The 23645-nt window shown below is 38.7% G+C and overlaps 1 protein-coding gene across 1 annotated transcript in view; it reads left to right on the top strand.

Annotated features, from left to right (window-relative positions):
* The window catches only part of MED1 (Mediator complex subunit 1), a 143895-nt gene extending 120552 nt beyond the window's left edge, over positions 1-23343 (top strand). Inside the window, exons 8-10 of the mRNA XM_067137654.2 lie at positions 284-464; positions 7733-7931; positions 19619-23343. Of these exons, the coding sequence (XP_066993755.2) occupies positions 284-464; positions 7733-7931; positions 19619-23111 (3873 nt within the window). The 3' untranslated portion in view covers positions 23112-23343. The remainder of the gene's footprint in view (positions 1-283; positions 465-7732; positions 7932-19618) is intronic.
* The last annotated feature ends 302 nt before the right edge of the window (positions 23344-23645 follow it).

The raw sequence follows: 23645 nt of genomic DNA, 5'->3' as shown, positions 1-23645 counted from the left end.
TCTCTCTCTTGAAAATTACCCCAGGATATATTAGTTTGTAAGTTTGGTTGGTGCCTGCAGGGCCCCTAGATGAGTCCAGCATTTCTTTCACTTGCTTGTGCCAGGCACCTAACTTCCTTCTTTTCTCTCCAACCTCCTGTGGTTAATTCTTATTTTCTTCTGTTAACTTCTAAAAAAAAATATTGTTTCTTTGTTATAAATTTTTGAAACTTGTTTTATTGATAACTATTCACATTATTGAAAATTATATTACATGTGTTTTTTTTTAAATTATTGTTTACAGTCTTTGCCTGACCAGCAGCACTGCTACTTCATGACAGAGAGCAAAAATCTTGAAGGGATCTTGGTAACAAACATACCTTTTTCTCATCCTGCTCATGTGCCTCAGATATTATTATTCTTGCGGCAACAGGCACTGTTCAATGTACTAGTTGCTAGTTGCATTCGACCTGCCAGTAAGCAAGGTATTGTATGCCTTTTCTTTCTTCTAGATTTTCCTCTCTTCCCACATATCTGCCATGTTCATCCTTGTATGCTCCTATCCTCTTTCTTAGGTTTTTATGATTTTATCATTTATTTGCTCCTTTGCATCACTACCTGTGTGTGTTGTTGAGCTTTTAAAGTATTTTTTGACTTAAAAGTTACATAGAAGAAACAAAATTAAAATACAGTGGACTCTTTCATTTAAACTCCAAGGGGAATCAGAAAAAATTTGAATTCTCCAAAATTTGAATCGACCAAGAATGACTATTTTAATGAAGGTATAGTACAGTATTGTATAAATACATAAAATAAATTCATTGCAATGAATGATTATTATAGTATTATGCATTCTACCGTACCTTAACAGCTGCTGTGTTGTCCTGTACTGTAGATGAATGTTTTCACACGAAAATATACTGTATAAACACTAATAAAACAATACCATTTACAGTATTTACACACAGTTTAGCACATGTAACAATACACTAATTCCATTGCTCACTTAGAAAAGTGGTCAGTTTAATATGAGTTTGTTAAATTTTACACGATGAACAAAATCTTCAATTTCATTTAAAGCTTGAAACGTGTCATCATAAACATTTGACTAAGCTTCAACAAATCTTCTTAAACTTCCTACCATTTTAAAAGCTTCAGATATGGTCGGTACGGGCTCTTCTATGACGTCATGAAGCTCTCCTCTTCATAATCGGATGGATTGGAATTTGTAGCACTTCTTTCAGAATCTTGTCTTCTGTCATATCTCAACATACTGCAACTTCAGTATCAACAGCTAAATACACATCATAACTGACATCAGTCACGACTTCTTCCCATCACTCAGGTTCCACGTGCATTTCTAGTTCTTCTGGAACAATTTCTATGTTGGTTTCTTTATTTTTAAAACCTGCTTTATGGAAGAAGTTTGCAGTTGTTTGCTCTGTGATCTGCTTTTTGCTTAACATTCGAGTAGCATCTAACAGATCAATTTTAGTTCGTTTTGTGTCATTGTCTAGGATTTTAATAAGCTGCCATTGATTAAAAAGTTTTAAATTCTGTCATATTGGGAGGAAAGTAGACTATCCTAATACTCTTGAGTTATTGAGTCTTGTTATAACCTGTGCAGTTATCAATAAAGAGCAAAATTTTCTTGCTGCTATATGTTGAAAATGTCACTTTTGATGTTCTTGTTGTTATTGAGGGCAAAAATGAATGATGGTACGGCCTTGGTTGTATTACACAGTAGTCACAAAAGGTGAATGTTCCCTTACTCCTCGCTCTCGTTACTCTGATGCTAGGAAAGATGGAGACAGCAGCTTACAAAACAATGAAGGATGTTCCCCCAACTCCTCGGCAAATTGTCTTAACTGCAAATTGCTTCGACATCGGCACTTTACAAGATCGTCAATTTTGATACATGTTTTTTATTCTTCATCGACGATTCGACTACGAATATACGAACATTCTTAACATATGTTTTTATATCCATAGTAACAAATAAGAACTTCTTAGTAATTCTCAACTTCTAGTTTTTATATGTTATCTTAAAACTCTCCTCAACATTGTACAAATACACTGCAATTATCTGTGACCTGGATCCCTGGACGTTCCTTAAATTTTAATGTGTTTTTATGTCATATAACCCATGTCAACCACTTTAAGTGTGTTTGAAGGCAGTTTTCATGTTAGTTATGTTAAGATCCTTTTGATTTACTGTATTTATTTACTGAGAACTAATGTTGATTCCAAGGGAATCGAAACCGGTTTTCATTTAATGAATGTTATATATTTTATAAAGTGTTGAATGGTGGAATATCCCTCGATTGATTCCTATGATATAAGATTTAGGCTGTCAGATGACAAATATTTGCTACTGTTCACTGCACCACTCAACACAAAATAAATTTCTAATTTCTGAACAGAATGTGAATACAAGCACAAACAGGCTCACTGGGTTATTCAGAAATCTCGCTGCTAACCGGCAAGCAAGACTGAACATTCCTGAGGCTAACGGCTTGCTCCCCTAAGGTGCAACTTGTCCTGTGAAGTTCAGGAATTTAAGGCCTTTCCCCATAATCACGCAACTGTGGCGAGGGCTCTTTTTACGTCAGTTGGAAATCGCGTTCCTTTTGCAAGGGCTGACAAATAACATTTTCTAGGCTAGGAAAAATGTGATCGTGTCGTACTAAGCGGTAATAGCGAAAATTCGTGACGCGATAAGTGAGATACTTTTATATAGATTTAATGCGATGAGAATCGGGACTTCGAATTTACGACATGCTAAGCAGGAAAACTTGTTAATGAGGAACTTACTAACGAGGTTTCACTTTACTAATTTTATATTGTATTGATTTGGTGAATTACCTCATTTGTCTATAATAACTAAATTAACTTACGATAAAATCCTGACTTTGAAATATCCAGATTTCAGCCTCGAAAATTTGAATTAAATACAATTATTTTTGCATGGATAAGAATAGGAATTTCAAGAACAATAAACTGTTATTTGAATTACCCAATTTTTGAATTAACTAGAGTTCACAGTACTACTGTAGAAGCTCTCCCTTGATCTAGTTGGAATCTACAACGTACCGGCCATGCGGTTAGGGGTGCACAGCTGTGAGCTTGCATTCAGAAGATAGTGGATTTGTACCCCACTGTTGGCAGCCCTGGAGATAGTTTTCAGTGCTTTCCCATTTTAAAATGTAGAGGACAGGATGTACTTCAGTTAAGGCCACGACTGCTTCCTTTCCACTCCTAGCCTTTTCCTATCCCATCGTCGTCATAAGACTTATCTGTGTCGGTGCGATGTAAAGCCACTTGTAAAAAGAAAAAAACAATGTACCCAAACTAAATAGTTCCTAGCATATTTTCTCTCATGTAACATTTATCTTGCTCATGCCCAGTGAAATACTACATTCAGTTCTTTTATGGAGATTATGTTCAAGATGTTTACAGATGACTTCTTATTTATGATGATCATATCCAAGTAATCTCAAATGTTGAAAGTGCTCCAGTATGAAGCAGCCACAATAACTTCATCACTGAGTGTAATGAAATCATAATCATCATAAAAATTAAAAACCATTGCAGACTGCGCTGTTTTTGATGCACTTCTTAAAATTGAAAACGGTCTATATCAGCACATGGTTCATGCTGTGGGTTACTGTAGTCACGTCCTAGTTCGTGAACCATAGGCAATGGCTGAGTGACCTAGTAAGTGGTCCTGAGAGTCGGGATACCAGTTGTTATGGAATGGGAGTGGGCATCTCAGACATATCCTGAGTCATGGCCCTCCTTGTGCTCAGGCGGCTAGGACTATACAATCCATCGGTGGTCCATAACCCGTTACAGGAGAAATCCTCACTTGGACTATGTGTAAGTAGGGTAGCATCCTGCTTCATGAATTTACTGAGCTCAGAACATTTTGAGCAAGCCTCGGACCTATGGGAAAAACGGAGTCCCACTCCCATTTGACAGGCGAGGGACTCCTTGGAAACAATTTGGCAAACGAAATGGAATTTGATAGGGAGCTATCGATATTAATGCGGCTTATGGAAGAAAGAAAGTAGAACTGGCTGAGTCAGCAAAGAGGATGCATCTGGATGTGCTAGGAGTAAGTGATATTCGGGTAAGGGGAGATAATGAGGAAGAGATAGGAGATTATAAAGTGTACTTGACGGATGTTAGCATTGCTGTACGGTTGAGTCAGAACAGAAAGCATTAGCTTGGATATCCTATCATACTTAGGAACACCATCAGCTCCACAAATAGTCATCAAACGAGCCCATGTGGTGTCATCTGTCAGATTCTTACTCTCAACAGTAGCACAGTCATCACTCTGAAGAGCTACAAATTGGTTCTGAAGCACATTTATTGCATCATGAATTGACTCACTGTCCTTCCTCGGCAGTAATAATGGAAATCTTTCTGAAAACTGGGCATCTTCAATATTCGAAACATCTGCAACCTTTCAGTGTTTCAGTACTTCATCATTGAGAAGGAACTTGTTAATAATATAAACACACGCTGTGCAGAAGTAACCCCTGGCAGATGAAAAGAATGCTGATAACAAGCTACTTGTGTAGCAAGTGCTAAGTTCCAATTTGCTTGGAATGTTCGAGTAAGATGTGTCCGTAATGCGTGTAATGTGACGCTGAATATGGTCAATTTGAGTAGTGCAGATTTTTTCTATGTAATTTGCTTTAGATAACACTAATCAGTTTTAACTTTATTGAGTCCTGTGTAACATTAAATTACACTATTCAAGTTTTCAGGAAGGAAATACCTTCAGTTATTTTGATTTGTGTCCATGTGTGCAAATTTTGAGTGTAACATGAATAAATTACTTTCACAACAGTGAAACTACATTTTGTAAACCTGATGCATTTTTTGGTTTATTAAGGAATAAATATGTAGTAGAACATGTAAAAAAATCATGTTGGAAGGTGATTTTTACGTATTTTACCCACCCTCCAAACGCGGTCTTCTGGACCGCACAACTGTAGTTGTGTGTGAACTATTAACAACTGTGGTTGAGGGTTAGTGTATCCCCAGAAGTAGTAGTCCATTGGAATGATATCAGGGCTTCTCGGCGGCTGGGGAATAGGGCTACCTCTAACCATACCAACCGTTAGGAAACTAAGCATTCTGTGCATTGTGCACGTTTGCTTAGAAATGCAGCAGTGCACTTTCAACTGAGGTGCTGTTTATCATCTGATGTATCAAGCTCATTTCAATTGTCTTATTTCTCCTTTGCTTACAACAGTCGATTATCACCAACAGGGAGAGTCTTTAGTATTATGGACACCGATTTATGTCGAGATGACATGGACACCATTTTCTCTTTTGATTTGTTCTATCTGAGGGAAAATAAGGCACACACTGAGCTTTTTGCTGGGCGGTCCACATCATACTGGCCTGGCTAAACATCACATGTGCAGACATGCTACACGTAGCAAGAATTGCATCACCCATTCAGAGTCAGGCAACTACTAACAGCGGTGGGGGAAAAAACCACATTTGTCTTTCCTCTTCAGTTCGAGGAGACCATAATTGCCTCCACATGTCCGTCCAACTGGAAGCAGCCTTTTTAAAAAATATTATATTCTTTCTCAATGACACTGTGTATGTATGTAAGCATGTAAAAGACATAATCATAAACAATGGCAGGGAACAATAATAACTTTGAATTTTAATAAGATTAACGAGACACAGTTCAGTTGAAACTCAAACCTGTACACTTTCTACTTTGGAGCAAGGGCCTTGACCACTCTACTACGAGAACACTTTCTGAGACGTTGGCTTACATTATAGCTTGTAACTGGTGTATGTCCACCTCCATTGTCTTAACGGTTAGTGCTATTAGCTGCCATCCTCACGAGCAAGGATTCGATTCCTGGTACTGCAGAAATGTAAGAATGGCAGGAGGACTGATTTGTGGTTAAAGTAATGTGTGCATTTCATCTTTATTGATAGTGTGTGCCTGAAAAGAGATGTACCACCTGGGGATGAGGGTACAAATTTACTTATGTATGAAAATTTGAACATTAAATCTTGAGATTTTAAGCCTAAATAGGTATTGATTTTGATCCCACATAGTGTTAAAAAAGGAAGCCTTTTTTTTTTTCCAGCGTTGATACAGTTAATAGAATAGCTTATAAGTTCTATTCTACCCACATAGATTAACCTCATGAGAGCTTAACATAAATCGGTGTCCATAATACTAAAGACTCTCCCTGTTGGTGATGATCGACTGTTGTAAGCACAGGAGAAATAAGACAATTGAAATGAGCTTCATACATCTGATGATAAACACCACCTCAGTTGAAAGTGAGAAGTTACAAAAAATCAGTCTAGCCACCTTGTATATCAGTGTTCAGCTCTAGGTAGCTACCTAGCACTTACACAGAGGTAGTAACATGCAAGCCAAAGTACCAGGTGATTTATGCCTCGAGCCCCACTGTCAGCAGCCCTGAAGATGGTTTTCTGTGGTTTTCTGTGGTTTTCCATTTTCACACCAGACAAATGCTGGGGCTGTACCTTAATTAAAGTCACAAGCGATTCCTTCCCACTCCTAGACCTTTCCTATCCCATTGTTGCCATAAGACCTATCTGTGTCGGTGTGCGACGTAAAGCAAGTTGTAAAAAAAGAATTATACCTCCTGATAGTTAACCTCCCAGCAGTTTACCAGCAGATGTGTAAACCAGCTCTTAAAAGATCTTGTGGAGAGAGTGAGAAGAGTGGCCCGAAGAGCAAAAACCTGCATTCTCCATTAATATGAAGAATCGAGGAAGGCTGACAAGTGTTAACTATGGTCCAAAGAGGCTGAAACGATATGTTAAAACCTAACATAAGTGTAATAAACGAGACGCAAAATTTCATGGAAGATACAAAAAACTGATGAAAAGCATTCAAGAAATACAAGGAAGTGATAAATTGAGGCAGGAATTATTTTCTTGTTGTTTATACTCATATTCATTGCTCTGGTTTTTATTTTTCATGAAATATTCCCTTTTTTTAAAAACAGTTTTGTTAATCTCATGGCCTTGTTATTTCCTATTGATGTCCCATTCAGCCAGCCCGGTCATCTGGGGGTAGCAAGTTCTCCTCTTAAGCAGGTTCGATTCCTGGCCAGGTCAGATTTTTACCTGTGTATAAGGGCTTGTTCGAGGTGCATGTGAGAACAGTTGAGGATCTATCTTATTTTGACATATAGTGGTCCCGGTCTGGAAAGCCAAGAATAACAGTAGAGAGGATTTGTTGTAATGATCACTCATCACCTCGTAATCTGCTGGCTCTTGGGGTGAGCAATGGTCACTTGGTAAACCAAGGCCTATTAGGGTTGTAGTGCCATGGGGTTTGTTTGGTCTCCTTTTTTTTAAAACTCATTCTACAGTATTCTCATAACTCACTGCCAAATAAACATCATACTTTAATGCAGATATGGCAGCATGAACTTCTACTTTGTATTTTGAGAGCCATCTGGTGATGAAAGGGGGGTTATCTTCTGTCATTGGAGTAATAGTGAAACTTAATTCAAGCCAGCAAATTACCCATTAGTCTATTTTGATTCACATGGCATAAATCCTCAAGATTATCATGTCTAGTATTCCAGGCCATGAAAGCGTAAGTTAAGACATTAATTAGAACGGTTTGTGATTAATAGGGAAACTCAAAAGAATGCAAATTGTGTAATGCTTGTTCTTCATAGAAACTTCTGTCTGTACCTTTGTTTTGTTTTTGTTTTAGATTTAGAGAACATGATAATGTTTGAAGTCACAGCACTTTCATGGCAACATCTGTCAGTTTCATTTGAACATCCTCTGGAAGAAACTATGACCACTGCTGAACTTGACCTCACTGACATTGCAAATGTAAAATGTAAAGTATATGGAAGTACTTGTGAGAATAGTTCGCTTCAAGAACACACCAGCAAAGTTCTTCAGCGGTAAGTGTCATATAATCAAAATGGGCATGTATCTGCAGGGGTATATTTCTTTTGAGTTCAACTGTACCTTGCAAGGGAATTGTCAGCATATTGAAAATCAGCCTTTTCTCTTTTTAGGCTCTTAAAGTACAGTAGAGTCCATTATAGCAAGAATTCAAAATGACAAAAAAGAGAACTCGCTGTAGTTGACCAGCAGTTGCTTATGGGCTTTCCCATAATGTCATGTTGTTCATTAATGTCGCCACTGATGTACTCGCAAAGTTACGAGGTAATGAAACAGTACACATGAACCGTTCTGGTAGTAGAATGTAATGTTACATCAACAAATATTTCAAAATACATCACAAATATAAATTACATTTGCTTTTCTGCAGTTCGGTAACTTTTTGAACTTATTGCAAATTACTGATATTGATTTGTTAACTTTGCAAACTTTTTCTAACCATCAAATCTTTGAACAAGTGTCATATGATAAACAGTATTATGTGTCACTCTGTAAGGAGCATAATGTATAAAATTCTCGAGTTTCATAAAAACTGAACAAAAAATAGTTCACACATTTGCTTTTTCTCTTGTAAATCTGTTGAAAACACTTTTTCGTAACCCAAACATCAAAAGAGGTACTGTAATTGAATATTTTTGTTTGGTGTCTCATTAAAAATTGATTGTTTGCTTCCCCTTACAACATAGAGTTCAAATTTGAATTTTGCAATATAACTACCTGTATGGCCTGTCCGATTGTCTTATGCACTTTGGTGTACGTTTTGGTAATGATCAGTAGAGTCGTGTAGATCTGATAGAAAATCAGACAAATGTAGCAGCAGAAATTGGTGTGGTGATGTTCTTTCCTCAATTGACATAAGTGAGTAGACAGGTGACACCTTCAAAGAAGTCGTTATGTCCCACAACCAAATACCGGTAAGCTGAATTTTTGTTGCACTGTAGTTATGATCTCACTTAATGATGAAGTTAAGATGAAAGATTCAACGCAGACCTTCAGTTGCTGCTGTCTGTGACTGAAACAAAGTCTGTACAGGTTAAAATGAACAGAGTAGAAAAAAGAAAAAAAAAAAAACATAATAAAGGCATCATTTTAGAATTAAGAAGAAAGAAAGAGGAATGCAAAACTATGGTATATATGATTGATGCGGTTATGTAACGCATACCTATCTTTGAAATGTTACTGTAATATTTGTCCCAAATAGAACATAATTCCTTTTACAGAAATGAAGTGAAAAATCTGTGGTAAATTAAGAAATACCGTCGTTACTAGAGAAATTTGTATGTGTACTTAGGGATGTAGACAGGACTCCCTTATGTTGTATTCTGGTGCTCGTGACGTCTTTTGTTTCTTTCTTGAGGTCCAGGGCTAGCGCCGACGATGGGAGTGCTATGTCTCTGAATTCTCATTATTTTTGTCCATATGACTAGCGCGGGCAGTTCAAATAGCAAAATAGCATTATCCCTGGACCAATAAATATATCATTTAATGAATGAGTTAGGGCACAAAACGAATGAGCAACATGAAGAAAAGACACCTAATTAATGCAAACAACTTCAGTGAACAAAGACATCACACACGAACACGTTGCACAAACAGAACACATATGGAAGCGCTGCGACATAGCAGAAAAAAAAATAGTTATAAGGTAGTAAAGTATGTATCCATATTCTCTGCAAGTAAAATATTTTTTACCATTTCTTAATATACCACAGATTTTCGACTTTATTTGTGTAAAAGGAATTATTATGTTCCATTTGGGACAAATATTACAGTGACATTTCGTAGATAGGTATGCACTACGTAACTGATTTATGCAAGTAATCTGCACCTGAAGCAATAATTCCATACTCATTCATTAATCTATGGTTAATTTTCTAGAGAATTTTAGTAGATTAGGAAGCAAATTTAGTTTATGCATGTACTTGTTTGTTGTACAGCAGCTGCAGCAAGAGTGGTATAATTTTATTGTTGATTAAATAAATAGTGATTTAGCTCACAAATACTTGCTTTAATAACATAAAAACAGCTATTGTTTACATGGGTATGAAGTATGCTGTACGCCTGCTCATGTAATGCAGGTCAAGGGTTAAGAAGTCACATTTTCTTGCTTCACTGACCCAATAAATTATATACTAACTAATCAAAAGTATCTGACTTGCAAGTTAGCTATGCAAATCGGGTCACGTAGCTGTGTGCTTCCATTCGGGAAATGATGGTTTCAAATCCCACCAATGGCAGCCTTGAAGATGGTTTTCTATGGTTTCCCATTTTCACACCAGGTGAATTCTGGGGCGGTACCGTAATTAAGGCCACGGCTACTATCTTCTTAGTCCTAGGCCTTTCTCATTTGTGCATCACTAAAAACCTGCAATAAAAATAAAATTTTAAAAAACATCCTTTTATCTCCTTACACTAGAGTTTAGGTGTCAATATAACCACCACTGCTGCTATAAAAGGCGGCTGAGGGCTGGATGTTGTTCAGTGTTGCGAGATACCCTGAGAATGCCTGGAACAGCTGAACTTAAAATGGTTATTGATTGCCTCACCTATAACCAAACAGTCAGAGCCATTTATACCCATCTCAATTTGCCTAAGTTTACAGTCTGGGATCTAATTTTAAAGTGAAAGAAGGAAGACATGACCACAACAAAACCATGGCTGGATAGGCGAATAACACTAACTACGAAACATTGAAGAAGAATGTATGGAAAAATTTCATGACATTGTATGATACTATCACCCAATAAATTCTATAGTGCCTCTAATTGAATGGATAGCCCCATCGAAAACATGATTCAAATACGACGAGAAATCTATACTGGCTCCCCTGTACAAGTGCTTTATTCATTGGATTACTCTCCTGTATGCATTTTAGGTGCCTTGTGCTTGCACGGAATGTACCCGATGCCCTTAAAACATCGCAGCTTATCGAACTTTCCTATGACGAGGGGAGAAAGTCTTTCGCTTCCGTCCACATTACAACAACAGTACAGTGACTATACAATTTCCCGCCATGGCACTTTTTAAGACCCATTAATGCATGCAATCACCTTGATTCTCAGTTTAAATCTTTCAAATGCCATGGAAAACACTATTTCAGAAATTTATCCAACAAGGTGCATTTACATTATTCAAATAATGCTCTTCTATAAAACAATGACAAACATAACTTCACGCAACGAAAGGAAGAAAAGCACGATTCAAAGACGAGGAAAAATTATGCTGGCTCCCCTGTGCAAATGCTTTATCTTTTGGATTACTGTACTGTCTGCATTTTTAGACGCCTTGTACTGGCATGGAAAGTGCCCGACGCCCTTAAAACATCATGGCTTTTCAAACTTTCTTATGATAGGGGAAGGAAGTCTCTCGCTTCTGTGATCAGTGTGCACTGCATAGCAACACAGTACATATGCCGGCTGGCAATTCTCTCCTTCAACCCTAGACCGGGAGCTGGTTGTTTTTGTCAACCAGCACGCTATTTTATGCCATAATTCCTAGAACTGTCAGTCTTTCACCACCTCGCAACTAATACCTTTGTTCTCACTCTTGAGTCTTGACCTTCAGTTCAGTCGAGTTTCGACAACAGTGGAAGCGATACATGTGTAATTATTTCGAGCGAACTCTTGGAACCCGAAGCTGGTTGACAAAGTCAACCACACGCCTGGTTGTAATTAAAATGTATTTCTTAAAATTTCTTTTCCTCTGTACTTTTCGGGTAATTAGGCAAAGTAAGGCGTAATTACACGTAGTATATTTCTAATTTAGGTCTCGTTTTGTCAATGATGAAGACATACCTGACATTTTGAGTCAGTTGTCCGTTGAAATAGAGGACTCTGCCTCGGATTTGTTGGATAGGGAGAAGAAAATTATAAACGTATTGGATCAGGATCATAAGAGTGATACGGAGCAGGAGGCCAATTCGGACAGTGAGATCTATGAAGACGATAACAAAAGGGTATTTATCTACAGGAGAGATGGAGGACCAATGTGGTCCACAACTGACTTTTCGAAACTTACTTAGAGGGTAAAAACCAGGAATATTGTAAAAATACTGCCAGGACCGGAAGGGGAGGTGAGGAAGGTATCAACAGAAATTGTTTCATGCAGTTGATAAACGCTGAGATGGTCGATGAACTATTATCCTGTACTAATTTTTACATTTCTAGGAAGCGGGAGGAAGTGAATTACAGCCGTGAGTGCGATGCTAAATTTGTGAACCGCAGTGAAATTATGGCATTGTTCGGGGGATAAGGTGTGAGAGATTTCTTGGACATGGCAAAAAGGTTTCTTTTCCATCTAGTCCTTTTTTGCTATTATATCTGATCATTTCATTGTATAATTGTGCAAATATTAAAATATGATCATTATTTTAATTTAATTATCTACTGCTTAACTCATTTTAAATAGGCGCAGTATTCATGTCCCTATCACAATTAGTTCACGTGTTCATGATTATCCATTTTAAGTACATTCATATAAATCACTAATACAAGTTTTTAATTTTATTTGAAGAATAACATTGAAACAAAAGATAAAACGCCATTAAATGTAATGTTTATGCGATTGGAAGCGTGTAAACGACTGAAAACGTAACTGGTTGACAAAGTCAACCATGCGCCCAGTAGTGTGACAGAAATTAGCGCACCCTGTCTAGGGTTAAAACCTTAAGTCCGTTTGGCCTCAGCATTGAAAAGAAAAGAAAAAAAAAAAAAAAGAAAAAAAACCAATGCAGTTTCATCGGCATTGACAATATTATTTGGTGCGTACGAATTGATCATAGGCTGTAAGCCACGCTTTTTCGCCAACTGTCTGCATCGCCAGTGTTCGCGGATTCTACCTCTCCGCACACTGCCTGCTATGTGATATTGTGAATTGTGGCGTTCCTAAAAACGCCGAATACAAAATAATTACAATTCCGCTCGAACATAGCAGATATGAAGCACACTGTATACACGCTGAAGTAGGTGAAAGTGCGCAAAGTTACCCCCTTCACGTTCCAGAAGACGGGTTCTTTCATGACGTGGAGAAATTTTGAATTTAAATTACTCTGTAAAATAATTTATTTTTTTTTCCTTTCAAAATGTAAAGGCAGTTTTTAATTAAAAGTCTGAATTTCAGTAACAGTACTGACATTGTTCTTCAAATTACGAATTATCCTTATTTCGAATTAAACTATTTAAATAACATGCAAAACCATACTTCATGTTTCCGGGAACGAGAGCTGCTTCGAATTAGGTGAGATTTTGAATTAACCGATTTCGAATAATCGAGGTTCTACTGTATATACAGTAGTAGTAATGTTTCAGTAGAATATTCTATATTCATTATCTATTCTCAATAAATTTAAGTGATTTTCAGTCAAATGGAGGGTTTGGATGTGACAAATGCCAGACAAACGATTGGCATTCTGTATAGTGCACACAGTAAAATCTGGGGGAGGTGCAGTGAGAGTGTGGGGGTGTTTTTCATGGAACGAACTTCGTACTCTCATAATACTACAGAGCATGTTCAAAGCAGAAGGATACAGGGTATTTTTGACCAGCTGCCTGCTGTTTGTTCGATATGATCATGTATGTTTCAGCAAGATAATACTCCCTGCCACAAAGCGGGGTCTGTCCACAAGTGGTTTGTGGACAATAAAGTGTAGACAATGATGACTTCACTCCAAACTTCAGTAACCAGTGTCACTAATTACGCTCGCTACTGCATGAAGAATGGTTTCCATTCCACCGGAGAAGTTCTGACACCTGGCAGACAGTCTCCTCCACAGAGTGTGAGCTGTAATAAAGGCCTCCACTATTTATTTATGCCCACTACTGAGTAGTATATCTGAGGAACACTTAAGAGGCCTGTTTTGAGTAGGTGGCTTGATACTTTTGATCAGATAGAGTAGTTATTCAAAATTTTCTGAAATCCAATTTCTCTGCAATTTTTGGAGGGGAATTCTTAGAGAATGCCAATCGTATTTATATATGCTCTTAGTGAATGTCATGCCCTATTATAGACAATCAAGACTGAATAAATGAAATGCAAATTGTGTTCATCTACACTCCAAGCATTATTAAGTAACCCTAGATATTCATCTGCATTTTGGTGCTGAAACTCAGAACGTTTGTAGAGGACCAGTGTGTGAACATCACCTGGATGTGACACTTCTGGTATGGACAGGAATGGTGATTTTGTTCCAAACTTCATTGACCAAAGTCACTAACTATGCTTGTATTTTCTTTTAGTAATCACTTGAATTAGAAGACATTTTGTTTGCATCAGAACCAAGAAGAAACCATGGCATCAATATCGATTTACTGTGCACAAGATAACTACAGATTATCATTAAATTAATTAACAGCTTGCATTTTATGTACGAAGGCAAACACTGCAAAGATTGCAGGGGTAATATGCAAAAGAACGCATCGTAAGCTTAAAGTTATGTCTCCACTCTTGACTACAATTACATCAGCCATAACCAAAGAATATAACTTGAGGTTATGAACATGTCCATGTAACGTTAGAATACCTAACCTGTATTATGTTACGTCATATCTCTACTAAGGTACCATTAACGATTATACTTGGGTTGGTGTCTTGAACTCTTTCACTATGGCTTGTGAATTATCGAATTTGAAGTAGAAATGCTCTACTTTACGGTCACACGCCACATTTTTATCTTGGCTATAAATAATGTTACATACATCACCTCATGAGAAGACTTGGAATATTACAAAGAAAGACTACAGGACACATTACAGCATCTTTCCACCTTAGATGACACCATCCATAATTTGCTAGATGCTCATGAATACATGGCAGACACAGGCAAATGCCAGGACTACACGAGAAACTCAAAACGAGCCATCCAGAAAGTTTAACGAACAATCGACCTCAGTCTCGCAAATTTTTTATGTAATGTAGCCCTTACACCATCAGAACCCATTAGGCCTATAATTCCTCCACTATTGCCAGCTACAGTTTAACTACCCACAATCAAGCTAGATCCCTTCATGGGTAGTAGTGAACAATGGTGTCTCTTTTGGGAGCAATTTTAATCCTCAATTGACAAAAATTCATCCATCTCACAGATCAGTAAACATGAATCTATCTCTCAGAGGTTATGTAGAAAGAGAACTCAAATGTTACAGCTGATACGTATGAGGAAACTAAACGCATCCTCCTCTCCAGTTTGGTGATAAAATAGTATCATCCATTCTCACCTAGACTACCCAGAAAATTTGAAACTGCATCACACTACCAATCCAGACTCGTTCTACAACACCTATGTCGAATGCAACTGCCAAATTCAGGTTCTTCATGCACTAGACGGAAACATCGACAGTCACGAGTACATACATACATGATATAGATGTTAATTCCCATAGGGAATCTGAAATATTTGTTCCGAATGAGTAAATTTATAATACCAATATAAATGGTCCGTTATTGGACATTTTAACTCATTCCTGGTTGCCAGCGTTTCGCCCTCGTGTGCTAGGCTGGGCTCATCAGTTGGTACCTAGCACACCTACCAAGACGTTGGCTAGTGCATACTGTGGAGGCCACTGCGTAGGCTAATTGTAGCCACCGGCAGTGCCAATGCACTATGAGACACTTCGTCTCATTATCAAAAATTGATGCTTGCTTGGCCATCAGATGATATAGATGTTGATTCCCATAGGGAATCTGAAAAGTCCAATAACGGACCATTTATATTGGTATTACATACATACATACATACATACATACATACATACATACATACATACATACATACATACATACATACATCATTATAGACTGTTATGCCTTTCAGCGTTTAGTCTGCAAGCCTCTGTGAATTTACTAAACGTTGCCACAATACTCTATTTGCAACAAGTGTTGTGGCCTCATTTATTTCTATATCTCTTATCTTTATATCGTTAAAAACTGAGTCTAACCATCGTCATCTTGGTCTATCTCTACTTCTCTTACCCTCCATAACAGAGTCCATTATTCTCCTAGGTAACCTATCCTCCTCCATTCGCCTCACATGACCCCACCACCGAAACCTGTTAATGCGTACAGCTTCATCCATCGAGTTCATTCCTAAATTAGCCTTTATCTCCTCATTCCGAATACCAAATTGCCATTGTTCCCACCTATTTGTACCAGCAATCATTCTCACTACTTTCATGTCTGTTACTTCTAACTTATGAATAAGATAACCTGAGTTCACCCAGCTTCCACTCCCGTAGAGCAAAGTTGGTCTGAAAACAGACCGATGTAAAGATAGTTTCGTCTGGGAGCTGACTTCCTTCTTACAGAATACTGCTGATCGCAACTGCAAGCTCACTGCATTAGCTTTACTACACCTTGATTCAATCTCACTTATTATATTACCATCCTGGGAGAATACACAACCTAAATACTTGAAATTATTGACCTGTTCTAGCTTTGTATCACCAATCTGACATTCAATTCTGTTGAATTTCTTACCTACCGACATCAATTTAGTCTTCGAGAGGCTAATTTTCATACCATACTCATTGCACCTATTTTAAGTTCCAAGATATTAGACTGCAGGCTTGCGGCACAATCTGCCATTAAGACCAAGTCGTCAGCATAGGCCGGACTGCTTATTACATTTCCACCTAAGTGAATCCCTCCCTGCCATTTTATACCTTTCAGCAGATGATCCGTGTAAACTACGAACAGCAAAGGTGAAAGATTACAGCCTTGTCTAACCCCCGTAAGTACCCTGAACCAAGAACTCATTCTACCATCAATTCTCACTGAAGCCCAATTGTTAACATAAATACCTTTGATTGATTTTAATAATCTACCTTTAATTCCATAGTCGCCCAGTAGGGCAAACATCTTTTCCCTCGGTACCCTGTCATATGCTTTCTCTAGATCTACGAAACATAAACACAACTGCCTATTCCTCTCGTAGCATTTTTCAATTACCTGGCGCATACTGAAAATCTGATCCTGACAGCCCCTCTGTGGTCTGAAACCACACTGGGTTTCATCCAACTTCCTCTCAACGACTGATCGCACCTTCCTTCCAAGATGCCAGTGAATACTTTGCCTGGTATACTAATCAATGAGATACCTCGATAGTTGTTGCAATCCTTCCTGTTCCCTTGCTTATAGATAGGTGCAATTACTGCTTTTGTCCAATCTGAAGGTACCTTACCAACACTCCATGCTAATCTTACTACTCTATGAAGCCATTTCATCCCTGCCGTCCCACTATACTTCACCATTTCAGGTCTAATTTCATCTATTCCTGCTGCTTTATGACAATGGAGTTTATTTACCATCCTTTCCACTTCCTCAAGTATAATTTCACCAACATCATTTTCCTTCTCCCCATGAGCTTGGCTGTTCGCAACACCACCAGGATGATTTCCTTTTACATTGAGAAGATGTTCAAAATATTCTCTCCACCTCTATAGTGATTCCCTGGGATCTATTATGAGTTCACCTGAATTACTCAAAACACTGTTCATTTCCTTTTTCCCTCCCTTCCTAAGATTCTTTATTACTGCCCAGAAAGGTTTTCCTGCTGCTTGACCTAGCCTTTCCAAGTTGTTACCAAAATCTCCCCACGACTTCTTTTTGGATTCAACAACTATTTGTTTTGCTCTGTTTCTTTCATCTACGTACAAATCCCTGTCTGCCTCGGCCCTTGTTTGGAGCCATTTCTGATAAGCATTCTTTTTACGTTTACAGACTGCTCTCACTTCATCATTCCACCAAGATGTTCGCCTTTTCCCATCTTTACACACAGTTGTTCCTAGGCAATCCCTTGCTGTTTCTACTACAGTACCCCTGTATGCCACCCATTCACTTTCTATATCCTGAACCTGCTTACTGTCTATTGTTCGAAACCTCTCACTATCATATCCATGTACTTCTGTCTAATTTCCTTGTCCTGGAGATTTTCTACCCTTATTCGTTTGCAGACAGACTTCACTTTATATACCGTAGGCCTAGAGATACTTAGTTCACTACAGATCAGATAGTGGTCTGTATCATCGAAAAATCCGCGAAAAACTCGTACATTCCTAACAGATTTCCTGAATTCGAAGTCTGTTAAGATATAGTCTATTATGGATCTGGTACCCCGAGCCTCCCATATGTAGCGGTGAATAGCCTTATGCTTGAAGAATGTATTCGTAACAGCTAAACCCATACTAGCACAGAAGTCCAGCAAACGCTTCCCATTCCCATTAGCTTCCATATCTTCCCCACATTTACCAATCACCCTTTCGTATCCTACAGTTCTTTCCCAACTCTCGCATTGAAATCGCCCATTAGCACCATTCTATCCTTGCTGTTGACCCTGACCACGATGTCACTCAATGCTTCATAAAACTTGTCAACTTCATCCTCATCTGCACCTTCACATGGTGAATACACGGACACAATTCTTGTTCTAATTCCTCCAACTGACAAATCTACCCACATCATTCGCTCATTTATGTGCCTAACAGAAACTATGTTGCGTGCAATGGTATTCCTGATGAAGATCCCTACCCCAGACTCTGCCCTTCCCTTTCTAACATCCGTCAAGTACACTTTATAATCTCCTATCTCTTCCTCATTATCTCCCTTTACCCGAATGTCACTTATTCCTAGCACATCCAGATGCATCCTCTTTGCTGACTCAGCCAGTTCTACCTTCTTTCTTCCATAAGCCCCATTAATATTGATAGCTCCCCATCGAATTCCATTTCGTTCGCCAAGTTGTTTCCAAGGAGTCCCTCGCCTGTCAAATGGGAGTGGGACTCCATTACTCCCATAGGTCCGAGGCTTGCTTAAAATGTTATGAGCTCGGTAAATTCATGAAGCAGGATGCTACCCTACTTGCACATAGTCCAAGTGAGGATCTGTCCTCTAACGGGTTATGGACCACCTGTGAATTGTATAGTCCTAGCTGCCTGAGTACAAGGAGGGTCATGACTCAGAATATGTCCGAGATGCCCACTCCCATTCCATAGCAACTGGTATCCCGACTCTCAGGACCACTTACTAGGCCACTCAGCCGTTGCACATAGTTCACGAACTAGGAGTTTTAAGATAGTGCATAAATAAAATAATGGACAATAACAATACATATTCAAATAAAACTTGCATACCTCTGGTACATATAGTAGGCTACAGAAATTGCATCTTATTATAACCATTAGGTGCAACTTATGCCTATGTGGTAAAAATGCAGGGTGTGATTTTGGGGTTATTACTTCAGTAAAAGGGGTAGTAAGGAGTACACAAGACGAAAAATGTTGGGAACAGCTGTTGTTAAGGTATGTGGCCAAGCTTTATCAGCCATGTTCTAGGTTTTGCAAGCTATTGCAAAGTGCTACATTTCCCATCTGGTGCCTTGTTCGTATGGTTATACACCCTAATAAGTTTGATGTTGGTTGATACGGGAAGATGCAGTAGCTTCCCTCGTAAGGTAATTTGGACCAGGAGAGCTTTATATTGACTTGCAATCGTAGAAAGTAGAAAAGAACTATAGAGTTCTTGTCATTTAATAATTTCTTTTATTGGTATATTTTATAAATATTTTTATCTGGAACGTACTCAAAATCTGGCAAGAATTTTAGTTTATTATATTTATCCTTGGCAGTTATAAAGATTCATAAATATTTGGAATGACTGTCGTTTTTTACTGTTATGATTCTTTTTTGTGTTTCAGATGTTTGTCAATTCCTGTTACTATGCGGTCATTAATACACACCTGGCAGCATCAGAAATTACAGTCCAATGGTTTGAACAATGGAAATAGTCTTGGTATGCCTCCCGGAAATGATCCTGGAAGACACGGTGGTACTAGTGAACATTCAGTGCCTGACTTTGATGTAGGACGAGTGAAGAGTGAGCCTGATGGTGGTGGTCTACCCCATGGCCAGTCATTGGGTTCTGGACGTCCAGGATTTGGCCCAGAATTAGCAGACACAACATTGGCTGGATTTCAAAGCCCTTTGCAACCTACAGATAGCTCTTTAGGGATCTCAAGTCCTTTTCAGTTGGGAGCATTGCTTTCTGGACCAGGACCTGGTAAAGGTTCTGGTATTTTGAATATTCTGGGTGACCAAGCAACCTCAACTACAACTACAACCTCAGCAAAAAAACGTAAACGTAAAGGTGATGGAACTTGGCGTAGTCCAAAACGAAAGCAAAATGATGACTGTGAAATTGTTCTTGAGAGCTCTGGTAGTGACTCAACCCCTTTAGGAACTCCAACATCAAGAGATACTCCAATGGATGGAGGTATGGATTGTGAAGGAGAGAAGGATGGATCTGATTTTGAAGATGAAGAAATCATGGAATTGGAAGATGATGTTGAAGATATGTTGAAAGTTAGGAAACCAAAGAAAGAGAAAAAGACTTCATCAACTATTATTTTAGATTTAGCTGACAATAAAAATATGGTAGCACCCTCTGTTAGCATAACACCAATTACAACTTCAACATCTTCAGGTTTTAATTCAGTTCTGACTGGTATGGGTCTAGAACGTCGACCAGGAATTGAAATTATACCTATTGTTTCTGCTCCAGCAACCTCATTACCTAGTTCTATTACTATTACACCTATTTCTTCTAAATCATTAAGTGAGGATAGAAGCAGAGAGAGAAAAAGTGGAAAAAGTAAGACTGATGACAAATCAAGATTAGAAAAGAAACGTAAACGCAAGAGAGAGGATAGCCCAAGTAGTATACCAATGGGTCCGCCAGATAAACTGCCTCTAAAACAGGACCCTTTATCAAAGCCGGTATCAGTGAGTATAAAGCCAACAGAATCTCCTCCAATGTCTTCAGCAAGACCAGGGTCCCCTGCAAGCACTCTTCGGAAAATAACATCCTCTCCTACTCACATGAATCTGTCTGTAACAAAGTCTAGTTCTAGTAAATCATCATCATCATCCTCCTCTTCCACAGCTCCTTCATCCTCTTCATCTTCTTCGCATCAAAGTCCAAAACATTCTCCAGGATATAATACAAGCAGTCCTAAACACCATGGTACTTCATCTCCAAAGCATCAATCATCTGGAGGATCTGGTAAACCAAGTATGTCTGCATTGAAGTCTGCTGCAAGTTCTCCTTCTTCTGCTGGGAAGAGTGGTTCGGGAGATGTGACGAAAGTGAAATCATCATCGTCGTCTTCTAACAAGGAGAAGGATCGTAAAGTGTCATCAAGCTCTTTCAGTGGTGGGAGTTCAGGTTCGGGTTCGAGTCCCAAGTTGAAGTCCTCTAGTGTGAAGTTGAAACAGTTAGATCTGTCGAGTGCAGCTGCTGAAGGAGTTTCTGGAACTTCAGGTGGGGGTGCTACTCCTCCCTCCGGTAATCCTGTTGGTAGCAAGACTTCATCAGTACCTCAAGCTAGGAATAGAAAAGGCTCACTTTCTGCTGTGATAGACAAGTTAACTGCTCAACACAGTGGTCCAGAACCTGGGGAACTTGTTAAAGAAGGTAGAGGTGGGGGAAACAGCACTGGAAATAAAGCTCCAGGAGATATTAGCAAGAATCCTGGGGAATATATGGTGAAACCAAGTTCAGATGGTATGAAAATCACTATCAACAAAACACGAACTAAAGAGTCTTCCAAATCTGGAGTAGCGAAGACATCCTCTTCTAGTAGTGGTTCAGGTTCACCCAAAACTCACACGGGTCTAAAACCTGGAGTTAATAGTGGCCCGGCTTCTAAAAAGCCCCATCAGCTACTGCAACAAAAGTCTACTACCAGCAATGCCAGTGTTTCAAGTTCAGCTAGTGGCAAAACAAGTGGTGGTGGTAGTAGTAGTAATAATAGTAGTTCTACTGCTAGTGGTAACAGTGGTAGTAATAATAGTAGTAGTGCCAATTCATCAAAAATTTCAGTTGCTAAAGGTAGTTCTCCTGTTAGTGGAATTTTATCAAAATCTGGCTCCTCAAAATCAGCAGGTTCACCCAAAATGAGTGGATCGTCTGATGTGAGTAGACGAGAAAACAAGCCTAGACCTACCAAAAGTAGTGGAGATAGGGATAAATCTGTGTTCCCTAGTTCTAAGGGATCAGATGCCCGGAAGTCCAGTCCTGTGGGACTTAGAGATGATGATACCTTCAAACTACAAGGAAAAGCTGAACCTTCCTTACTCCCACAATTGGTAGAAGGGCTAATAAAAACTTTAGATACAAATTTTCAGATCCCAAAGCTTTCAGCCAGAAATAACCCCCCAGAAGGGGATAATAAGAAATCAAGTAGTGATAAATCTTTAGGTGAATCCAGCCGGACTGATAATTCTGTAAAGCCTATTGACTTGGCTGGGAAGGGGGAAAGTGGAGTTAGTTCTGCAAAGTTCCCTAATGCCAAAGCAACTGATGAAAGTAAGAACCTTAAATCATCTTCAATGGTAAGTAATGTTCCGTCAAATCTTTCCATGCCTTCAAATCAGATTGTAGGTTTGTCATCTACGAGTCTGAAGTCATCAACCCCTTCCCTTTCACTGTCATTGGATGCAGTGAATTTTGACGGCAGTTCCCAGAGTTCTGTTGCAGTAGTCCCTGCTCTGCTGAACTTAACACCATCTTCAGAAATTTCAGCTGAAGCATCCGATTTAGTTAGTAGTAATGGGAGGGGCAAGACAGACCAAAATCGAATTCAGCAAGTCTCTGGTGGTAAAGATGATGTTCAAAACAGTATTAAATTAGATTCTAAGGGCTTTGCTGGCAGTGAACCTGCACCTTTACCATTGACGGGTACTTCCCAATCCAAGTTTCCTGTGGTAAATCTTCAAAAACCACCAAAAGACACAGAAAAGCTTTCTGGTATTTCAGCTGACATTATGAACAAAGCAGTACCAAACAAACTGAATCCAACTCCCCCAACTCCTCAGGAAGCTGCTGAAATATTATTGGACTTCTCATCCTCATCATCACTGCCAGCAAAATCAGTGACCACAGAACATTCTGTTGGTAAATTGACTACAGTGCCAGAACGTGTGCTAGCTGCTTCTGCTCCCAGTCGTAGAAATACTCCTCCTCCCTTACCTCTTCCACCTCCAGCTTTTCCCAATTCTCCTTCCGTATCAGTCCACATTGTACAGTCACCTGCTCCTTCTCCTCTTGTTACGCCTTCACCCCATTCAGCTTCACCGTGTATTACTGATGATGAATTAATGGATGAAGCTCTTGTAGGTATAGGAAAATGAAATTGTGTTTTATATTTAAACGTGGAATGTAATTATCAGAAGTTTATGAAAATGTATATAGGTAAATAATTGTTCATAAAATATGTATAAACTAAAAATGTATTATTGCCGGTATTTTGTAATTTTATTGTACCTGTAATATTTATGAAAATTTGTTTTTATATATACGAATGTAACGGCAATGCATACCAAATATAAAAATGAATATATTTCATAATTTATGTACTTTGACAGCGTAATGAATGTTTCTTATTCCATACTATTCTTCGTACCGTTGTCTATGAGATATACAAGGCCGGGACATAGTTACTAATTTGCCACCGAAAAGATGGCCTTACCGGGTTCACAGTTTGGCCTCTAGATGTCAGGTTTCTGTTCTGTTCTTGGTGGACTTTTAACATTGAGATGTGCAGAGTAATTGCGATGCTGTGTTGATTTTGTGCAATTTATTGTGGGTATTGATTCTTTTGGTGAGTGTCTGTGAGGTTGAGAAGATGGTGAACTGTTGTGTACCTCTGTGTAGTTCAGATACTG

Source organism: Anabrus simplex, chromosome 1 (genome assembly GCF_040414725.1).
Source record: "Anabrus simplex isolate iqAnaSimp1 chromosome 1, ASM4041472v1, whole genome shotgun sequence".
Lineage (NCBI taxonomy): Eukaryota > Metazoa > Arthropoda > Insecta > Orthoptera > Tettigoniidae > Anabrus > Anabrus simplex.
The sequence above is the reverse complement of the archived record's forward strand: the minus strand, read 5'-3'. Positions and strand labels throughout refer to the sequence as shown.